The 9,619-nt window shown below is 44.8% G+C and overlaps 1 protein-coding gene across 7 annotated transcripts in view; it reads right to left on the bottom strand.

Moving 5' to 3' along the window:
- LOC123366406 (C-type lectin domain family 5 member A-like) overlaps positions 1-9,619 on the bottom strand; it is a 32,769-nt gene that overhangs the window by 4,014 nt on the left and 19,136 nt on the right. For 5 of the 7 annotated variants that reach the window (XM_045009967.1, XM_045010268.1, XM_045009882.1 and 2 more), the window contains 3 exons: positions 6,497-6,633; positions 5,036-5,145; positions 4,251-4,488 (listed from right to left, as the gene is read on the bottom strand). In XM_045009967.1, the coding sequence (XP_044865902.1) occupies positions 4,365-4,488; positions 5,036-5,145; positions 6,497-6,633 (371 nt within the window). In that variant the 3' untranslated portion in view covers positions 4,251-4,364. Of the gene's footprint in view, positions 1-4,250; positions 4,489-5,035; positions 5,146-6,496; positions 6,634-9,619 lie in introns of those variants that run through there. The other 2 variants (XM_045010114.1, XM_045010186.1) reach the window with 2 other exon arrangements.

The following is a 9,619-nucleotide window of genomic DNA, read 5'->3' as shown; positions in this document are numbered from 1 at the left end:
AGTGTGGTCTTCTAGATTAAGTGTGTGGGACTGAGAATCAGAAATGTGAAGTCAGATCCTCAGCTAATGGGAATCTGGATTGCTTTATTGACTACAATGGAACTATGCCAATTTACTCTAGCTGAGGCTCTGGCCCTTAGTTCTTTATCCTAACTCCATAACTACTAAAGTAAAAAATAGATCTAATCCCCCCTGCTTCTGCACCCCACTTAGCACATCTTCCATAGAGCAGGGGGGGACACGCCAGGGCTTAGGAAGGAGGGAGCTTACAGCAGCTTGGGTCTCAGCAAGCTGATCGAATTAACAAGGCAGTATACTTAAAGGGGAAATGTGCATCGCTCCCTCCATTCCTGCTGTCTTATAGAGTGAGAGAGTTAACCCTTGAGGGCTCAGCCAATTGTTAGTTCATCATTTAGTAGTAACGGAAATATCCCACTCTCTGACTCCTCCACCTTAACCAAGCTTCACAATCATCATCACTGTGTACCAGTAGTAAATTGTTTGTTTAAAACATACTCTGTGTGTGTGTGTGTGTGTGTGTGTGTGTGTGTGTGTGTGTGTGTGTGTGTGTGTGTGTGTGTGTGTGACAAAAAACTATATATATATATATATAAAATTTTTTCCCTGCAACCTAACCCCCTCACTTAGGGTAGGTCTATACTTACCGTGTGGGTCGACGCGGTGAGTTCGACTTCTCGGAGTTCGAACGGTGCTCATGGGGAGTTTGAACTATTGCGTCTTGCTTAGGGCTAGTCTACACTTACCAGCCGGGTCGACGCGGTGAGTTCGACTTCTCGGAGTTCGAACTATCGCGTCTAATCTGGACGCGATAGTTCGAACTCCAGAAGCGACGCGGTCGACTCCGGTACGCCACCACTGCAAACAGCGGTGGCGGAGTCGACCTTGGAGCCGCAGACTTTGATTCTGCGGCGTCTGGACGGGTAAGTAGTTCGAACTAGGGTACTTCGAATTCAGCTACGCTATTCACGTAGCTGAATTTGCGTACCCTAGTTCGACCCCGCTTCTTAGTGTGGACCAGCCCTTAGATGCGATAGTTCGAACTCCGAGAAGTCGAACTCACCGCGACCCGCGCGGTAAGTATAGACCTACCCTAAGTGGTGGCGCAGTAGACCTTGGAGCCGCAGACTTCGATCCCGCGGCGTCTGGATGGGTAAGTAGTTCGAACTAGGGTATTTCGAGTTCAGCTACGCTATTCACGTAGCTGAACTTGCGTACCCTAGTTCGACACCCCCCCCCTTAGTGTAGACCAGGCCTTACAATCTTATGGGGAAATTGGATTCGCTTAACATCGTTTTGCTTAAAGTCGCATTTTTCAGGAACATAACTACAACATTAAGTGAGGAGTTACTGTATTCTGGATAAATGCAGTATATCAAGTGCTCACGGTATGGCAGAGCTAGGAAAAGTACTCAGGAGCTTCTTGCTCCCAGAACCCACTCAAGCAACTGTTTCTCTCTCTGTAGCCAGGATTTCTCATAACAGACACACCCTGAGAGCTTCCATTGAAAAAACATTAAACTTGATATTGAAAAAAAATTACAAGAATTCTCAAAAGCAGTGCTCCTCTTGTTGTCCAAACTCTCCTGTCTCCAAAATACCATGTTTGATTCCTCTCAAACTTTACTGGGGACACATGGGAGCCTTCTACTGGATTGATTGAGTTTTGTTGAGGTTAGGGCAGAGGTTTAAAATCAAGTATTTAATGGAAAGTAAGACTCTTAATTATGGAGAAAAGCAATTGTCTTTCCTTTCTTTCAACAAGTATTTGGTGAGGTGATTAATCCCTTCATAGAAATCTCTCCTTGTTAGGAACTTCTGCTGGTCTATTAACCAACCTCCATTTTCTAACCTGTTTAATCACCCTGCGGCAGCACTTCTCTGATTTTAACACCACAGATGTTACCCCACTTGCACAGTCAACTGCTCTTTCTCAAAAGGAATCTTTGAGTTTTGCAAATCTGCATGCTGTTTTGTAATTTATTTGCTGTGTTAGCAAACCATGAGCTGATTATGTAACATGGGACCGCATATCCTTCCTTTTTACACGTCTAAACACCATGGCTTGAAAGACAGTCAGGCATGTTCAGAGGATACTTAAAGTAAAAAATAGATCTAATCCTTTAAAGCCTTCTGGCAAATGTGCAGAAAAAGAGAACACCATTATCACTAGAATTTATACAGGGCTCAAAGTGTGCTAAGTGCTTTTACAAACATAAGGAGAGAAGGTCCCTGAACTGAGCAGCATACAGTCAGAATAGACAAGGAGTTGCCCAGGAAGGGAATGTAACAAAATTGTTTTTCATGCCTCATTATTTAATAATCTAATTATTCAAAGCCAGACTGTGTGTTTATGGCACTGGGTTGGGGATTGTGCACAATTAAGCATAATCTGTCCAGGAGTCAATGTGAGTGCCTCTATATGAGAGTTTACCATGTTCCCTACTCGGCAAATAACCAAGGGCCACTAAAAAGAATTTAGGCTCCCAAAGTCCAAAATGTAGGCACCACTGAGAGCGTCAAAATCCTGCTCAGCTGCCACCTAACACTGGAGGCACCTACATTTTTGCTGTAAAAATCCTAAAGGATCTAAGCATGCACCTTGCTGCCCCAAGCAGGCATCCAAGCATCTATCTTTTACCTAAGCCTCTATGCAATCCTCAAATCAGGGGAAGATAGGCATTCCCCCTCCTAGGTCACTTGCAAGGCCTGATCCAGGAGGCAGGGCCGGCTCTACAGTTTTCGCTGCTCCAGGCAGCGCACCGAATTGCCGCCCTGGGCGGCGGGGGCAGTCCGTGTGCCCTTAGGGCGGCAGGCGCATTTCCGCAGCGGCTGCAATTCAGCGGCAGCTTCTATGTTTAGCTGATGCCGCCCTGGACAGCTAAATAAAGAAGCTGCCGCCGAATTGCCGCCGTCGTGCAAACGTGCCTGCCGCCCTAAGGGCACACAGACTGCCTCCCGCCCCCCCGCTTGCGGTGGCAATTCGGTGTGCTGCTTGGGAGCAAAACAAGGGGGACTGCTGCCCCTTGGAATGCTGGTGCCTGGAGCCGGCCCAGCCAGGAGGCATGCTCAGAGGACACCAAACTGTACACAATGGTAGTTGGGAGGAAGGGAGACTGCCCTTATAACCCATGATGTGGGAGATACTGGTTCAGTTTTGTCCTCTACCTGATGTGAACAAGGGATTTGAATTTAGGTTTTAAGTCTTCCAAGAAACTGCCCTAGCCACTGGACTGTTTTGATACAGAGCTCTCTCACACCTGCCTCTTGAAGCTGTTACAGAATTATTTATACACAAAATATACACTGGGCCAGCAAGACAATGGCTCTATAGTTCTGTGATTTGGGCATTCGCCAAAGAGGTGGGAAATCCACATTCAAATTCTTTCTCCTCAGCTCAAGGGGGGAATTGAACTAATGTGTCCCACATCCCAAGTGAGTGCTATAACCTCTGGGTGAAAGTTTATAAAGGTTGGTATGGATGTAGGCATGTGCCACTGCATTTCTGGCAAAAAATGGCTTAAGAGCTTGATTCCAGGAGACAATTCCAGGCTGTGAATCCCAAGCAGAGATAAGAGCCTCCTTCCATCCTGGGTTTAGGGGCCTAAGACCCAGAGAGGGGTGTGGCTTAGGACACACCCCTCTCCTCAGTATCTGCTAGTGGTTGGTAAGACAGCTCCATGCCCTAGTGTGTGGGCTTTTGTGGATCCCATTCTCAGGCACATATCTCTCCCCATGCATTTTATAGGGAGCCTATGTGCTCAACTCAGGTTTTGTGGATTCCACTGGGTAGCTAGACACCTAAAGATTAGGCATTGAACTGGACTGCATTGCCATGCCTAAGTCTCTTTGTGGATTAGGGCCCAATTCTTTTGGACAACGCTGGGAGGAGGAGCTAAGGCTATGGTCCTGCTTCATGCCCACCTCTGCTCTGCAGAGAGCAGTCCATGTGTAGGAGCTGTGATCTTTCCTGGCCCTTGAGTAGTTCTTGCACCCTGTACCCTTTCAGCCTGTGTGACCCTCCATAGAGGTCAGTCTATCAGATGCCTAATAGAATCATTAACGTTGGTGAAGTGTCCTTACTACAGAAAATGAAGTCCTCCATTACTCTTCCTACAATGTGCTGATGAAAATACATCCAGAAATGGTGTTGAAAATGCATACATTAGTCTGGAATTTGTTGTGGATAGAAAATAAAAAGTGCCATAGGCAAGGATCATGTTAAGGTTCCTCTTATTATAAAATGAGAATACATGTGCATATTTGTGTCTGAGATTAGGGGGAAATGCCCCAGCTGGATTCCAGTGCCACAAACTACCTGTGTTGGGACTCTCCCAACATAAGAGTTATTTCATTGTCTTCTCACAGATCCACTGGTTTCGTTGGTGACAAGAGGAAGGACTCACTTCTCCAGCTCTGATAACTGCACAGTCATTTTCAGAGTCCAATGTCTTTGGTTTCAGAGTAAATCTGGGCAAAGAGAAATAACCAAAAAAGAAGATGAACTGTTGAACTAAATCCTTATTTTCATTTCTTTATGTGCATGCACACGCTTACACAAGTGTCTCCCTTCTTCCCGTTCCTCTGCTAATAAGGAAATATCTCCTTCTCCCACAAGCACAGAATCTGCTAACATTATTCCCCATAACAGCCCCAGGGAGAAAACTCTGTCCTGTCTGACACTAATGCAGACTTTGATGACAAACACAGTTCTTCTGAGACAGCTTCAATGAAATTCCAGACTTAAGGAGCCCTCTCCCCATGTGACAATGGCACAGACTTCTTCAGCAAACACTGTTCACTTGATGAAATCACAGCCTGTTTTCAGGGGGGGATTCTAGTACTATCCACAACAAGTAGAAGTTGCATTGGTAGATTCACTTACATTAATTTAGCCAGATTCTTATCTTGAGCATATTGGCATAGCTCTACTGACTTCAGTGTAGCCACACAAATATAAATAATGATGCTCTGGCCCATTATGTTTATTAGCTATGAGAGAAAAGAAGAAACATACAGGCTTCTCGTAAGCTCTGTCTTGTCAATCCAGTACCATCTCTTCTCCATCTCTGAGTAAGTTAGTCCAATGAAATAATCAGCATCCCTTGTTTTATTATGAAGAAACTCCTGATAAGGAAAGGAAGTGCATGGTAAATCAGTGACTTACAGGAAATGTGAGAGGAAAATCCAAAGAGCGTCTCCTTTATCTGTCTCTTACCACTGCGTATGTAATGGCTGTGGGAGCCAGGAACCAGATTATCATCTGAATTGAGAGTAACTGGAGAAATGTTACCTCCTTCATTTTGCCATCTACAATTACTTTGCAAACCAATGCTCTACCCCTGTGTCTAACTCTGCAATTCACACTTAAGCTCATTCCTCTTGTCAACCAAATATCCCTTGACGTAGTTGCAATGTGGTTAATATTTGTAGTGTAGACAGGATCTAACCTTTTTGCTGTGACTGTGTTGAATCCTTGGATAATTCAAGTTGTTAACTAGGATATTGGGCTAGGACTCTAGTGCAAATTTTCCTGACCCCTAGCTGGATACACGCGGTTATGAGGATGGAAGGAGTTTTCCCCCACCTTGGCTTACTTTGAACAAGAACAAGGGATGATCGCAGCCTCTGCACATGAGATAAATACAGAGATTGCTTCTTCTCTGCACCCTGGGGTATGCAAATCACCCCAAGAGGAGTGTGGTGGGATGGGGAGGAGGTGAGGCACTAGAGCTAGCTAGGGATACTGAGGGGAGCAGGGTATACCATCCCAAGGTTACATACTACAAAGCTAAATAGTTCAATCTAATCCTCTAAGGCTTAGCTGTACTATAATGAGGTCCTTTGATGTAGTTATACTTGGAGGGCCGGATCCTCAGCTGGTGTAAATTGATGTAGCTCTGAACCCTAAATGTAGATGAGGCCTTAAAGTGAGTGTGAAACACTAGTTTACATATTGTGTGAGGTTACTTTGCCTTAGGTTACTGAATCTCCATCATTGTTGTCAAAGGATGCACGTGCATGGTTGGGTACTTGATTAATCGGTGATCAGAGAGATGTATCTCTGAGGCCTCTGATCAGGACCTCCGCTGTGGCTGCATTTTCTCAAGCTCTGAGGCTTCTCCTGGTGCTTTGCAGAATGCAGCACCTTGATAACAAAATGGTGGGTGACTGAGGTATTGGGGGTGACAGGTGGGCCCAAGAAAGGATGTCTTTCTTTGGAAGAGATGCTTATAATGAAGAAGTTGCAGAATCACTGCTATACAGATGACTGTTTCTGGCACCAACAGCATACAGAGACCCAGTACTCTGGTCATGAAAAGCTGTCTGCAGTGGGAAGGACTGATTACAGACCAGAGTATTGTAGGCTTAGGTTCAGAGCCTCAAAGGTTTCAATGGGAGTTAGGCACCTAAGTACATTTGAGGATCTGGGCATTCAGCATAATCTCAATTCAAACAAAGCAGTGTTTGATCTTACCAGCTCTTTTCTGTCACTGATGACAACTAGATCCGAGCTCTGGTCATCACACTCTGTTCGGCTGGAACTCCAGACCTCTTTGGCTTTAGAAAATAAGTAGTAATTCCCTCGGTGCCCCTCCCACTGTAGGGGCTTAGCTGTAGAAGGGAACATGACCACACAGAAAAACAGAATTTTGAAAAGAAATGAAGAGACAGTCAATTTATAAAATCACAGAGAGATGAGAGGCAAAAACCTTATTTACAGCAGGAAAACTCCCTACCCTTCCAATACCTACAGGACACCACTGGAAAGGCAGGGAAGCCCAGTGGTCAGGTGGATAAATGCCAGTAAAGGATTCACTACAGGTCAGCCACAGTACAGCAGAACTGTGGATATGTCTAACTGGCTCTGAATCAGCTGCTACTCAGTCTGTTCAGTTACACACACATTAACCGAACCAGGAATCTGGTTGACTCATCTCTGAAATTGGTCCTATGTGTTTTATTTTCAAGATGTCACATCTATATAGGTTAAATATATAGATTAGATGGGGGTTATTTGAATTTCTACTTGAATTAAGTGAAACATTATGGAATTAAATTTAATACCCGTGGGATTTTAATGAAATCGTTTATGTGTTACTGTAGGATTTTATGTAACCTTTTCAGAAAACTGACTAATGTAAACCTTGGGAATATGTTAGGAACTTTAGAAAACTGTTTGGGATAATACATATGAAGTGGGTTTCCTATGAGGTACTTGGAAGGCCTCTGAAGCTACGCCCTGGGAATAAAAACCTGTTGTCTACTGATTACCTGCTCCTTGGAGAAAAAGCAAGCAGGTCTGCTTAGGCAGTCTGTCTTTTGTTGGAAATACCACAATAAAGGCAAATAACTGTTAAGTCTAAAAATGTCCTGTCCAAAAAAAAAAGAGCGAGAGAGAGATGTGTCTCCACCCAAGAGAGGTGAGGGCCAGGGGAGTCGAAAGACTGGAAGTGGATGTCCTTGCTGAACCCCCCCCCCCCCCGAGGGGAAATACCAGTGCAGTTGCCCTAAACGGTGACATTAGAGCTGCATCCCAGCTGCAGCCTTTGCATCCAGGCCTCAAATCTCCCAAAGCAGACAGTGTTTGCATCTGGAGTTTTGTGTCAGCACACTATAGAGAAAGAGACTAGATGTGACATTGGATACAGATTCAGATTTAAAATACCACCAAATATATACAATATGGGGTGCTTTGGGTCAGAGGGGAGATTTGGGGCAGGGGTGAGTGTATGTGAGTGTGTGAATTTCACATCAATGGGAATGAAGGGGTATGGGTAAGGGCAAAATTTGTCCCTAAGGACTAAACTCAGACTTTGTGTAAACAGGTTCAACCCTCTGTGGGCCAGATATTATTCTCATTTCCAACTGTATAAATCTGAAGTAAGCCACTTACTTTCACTAAGTTAACTAGGATTTACACCAGTGTAACGGGGGCAGAATTGTTCCATTGATTTACACGTATGTATATCCATGGCAAATATCTGGTTTGAAGGGAAAGCCTTCCTTGTTCAGTAATCTGAGCATAAAAAAGCATCTGGAAATGTGGTGGAAAAATGCTGTTTACTCACACTCATATCTCAGAAACATCCATGTCAAATGTACTAAACGTCCAGAAATTCACCTTTGGGCTGGGAACAAGCATGACCAATTACCAGGTCATATATTTTAAAAAGAATGATAAGCACCTGAATGTAAGCATTTAAACAAAAGTTCAATCTCAGCCCTCACTATAGCATCTATCTAATAGGCATACAAACAGGGCTGGACTAACCATTAGGCTAATAAGGCTATAGCTTTAGGCCCTCCTATTTTTAGGCCCCATGGCCACTGGTCAGGCAGTGGGCCTGGCCTTGGTGGGTAGTTGTGGGGGAGAGCAAGCTTGCTCATATACCACTGCTGGAGCGCTCCTACCAGCTGGAAAGGCAAAGCAGGCCTCTGTGGCTTGGAAGGAGCTGAGCAGGCAGCCTACTGCCTCTCCCTGTGCTGCAGGAACGCACTGCCAGGGGTATCTGGTTAACACAGGTGACTAGACACTAAAAATCCGGTTACCACGGGAACCTGTGCCAGCTGTGGGTAGAGTTTAAGCAGGCATTGTCCCCCCGCCCCAGCTCCCCCCATCCCCGATTTCTCTGGAGCTCTGCTTAGCTGTCAGGGAGGGAAGAAGCTCCCTCTGTCCCTCTCCAGGGCTGAGGCTGACAGGCAGCTCCAGGACACTGCCTCCTGGGTCCTAGTGCCCACCACCATCATTGTCTATATGTGCTGGGTCTTGTTTCTGGAGAACTGGTGAGTGCCTGGGGTGGGGGAAACAGGCAGTACCAGAGCAGTAGGGTGGGAAGCTTGCACAGAACATGCACACATTCTATCCAACTCCAGCAACTATTGTTCCTCCCACGTAGAAGGAATGAATTCCCACACATTTGTAGGCAAAAACAAAACAAAACCAAAACATCCCATTCCAGACACCAGTACTTTAACTTTTACAGCACCTTCCATTGAGGGGCTTCAGATTTATGATGCACTGCATTCCATACTGTATTGAACTGTACTAAAACTCAAAGAAATCAATTTTTTTCTTTGATGTATTTTTCTGTACTGGGATGCACAGGCAACAAAGTTATTTCCTCATGCTCAGCCTAGTTCCACAGGCCAGCACATCTTTGTACTTTTAAGAGGTTGCAAAAGCACCGGAGGAAGCTCAACACGCAATGTTGTAGGTTTCTCCATCCCCTCTCCCTCTTGGATTTTAAATCCACTTCTTTGCAGGCTATTATAGAAAGACTGGCTGAATAGGCTAAAAGCAGGTTCTGTCCATTTGTACCTCACATTTGACTTCTTTTGAGTTTAATTCCAAAAACATAAAGCTAAATAAACCTGAAGTTAGTCCTCATTTTTCTGCCCCAACTCAAAATAATTTCTTTCCCAAGTGGAAAATGTTGGGTAAGCATGGAATGTGTGTGATTACAGAAGGGAATGAGAACACAGGCCAATTCCTGCTGACAGTTACACCTGTGTAGCCTTATTGATTTCAGGGAGAACAGATTTTTGCACAAGAATAGATTTTGTTCCCTTCTGCTTTTGCACACCTGGTATAAGCAGA

The sequence above is a fragment of the Mauremys mutica genome, chromosome 1 (assembly GCF_020497125.1).
Source record: "Mauremys mutica isolate MM-2020 ecotype Southern chromosome 1, ASM2049712v1, whole genome shotgun sequence".
Lineage (NCBI taxonomy): Eukaryota > Metazoa > Chordata > Testudines > Geoemydidae > Mauremys > Mauremys mutica.
The sequence above is the reverse complement of the archived record's forward strand: the minus strand, read 5'-3'. Positions and strand labels throughout refer to the sequence as shown.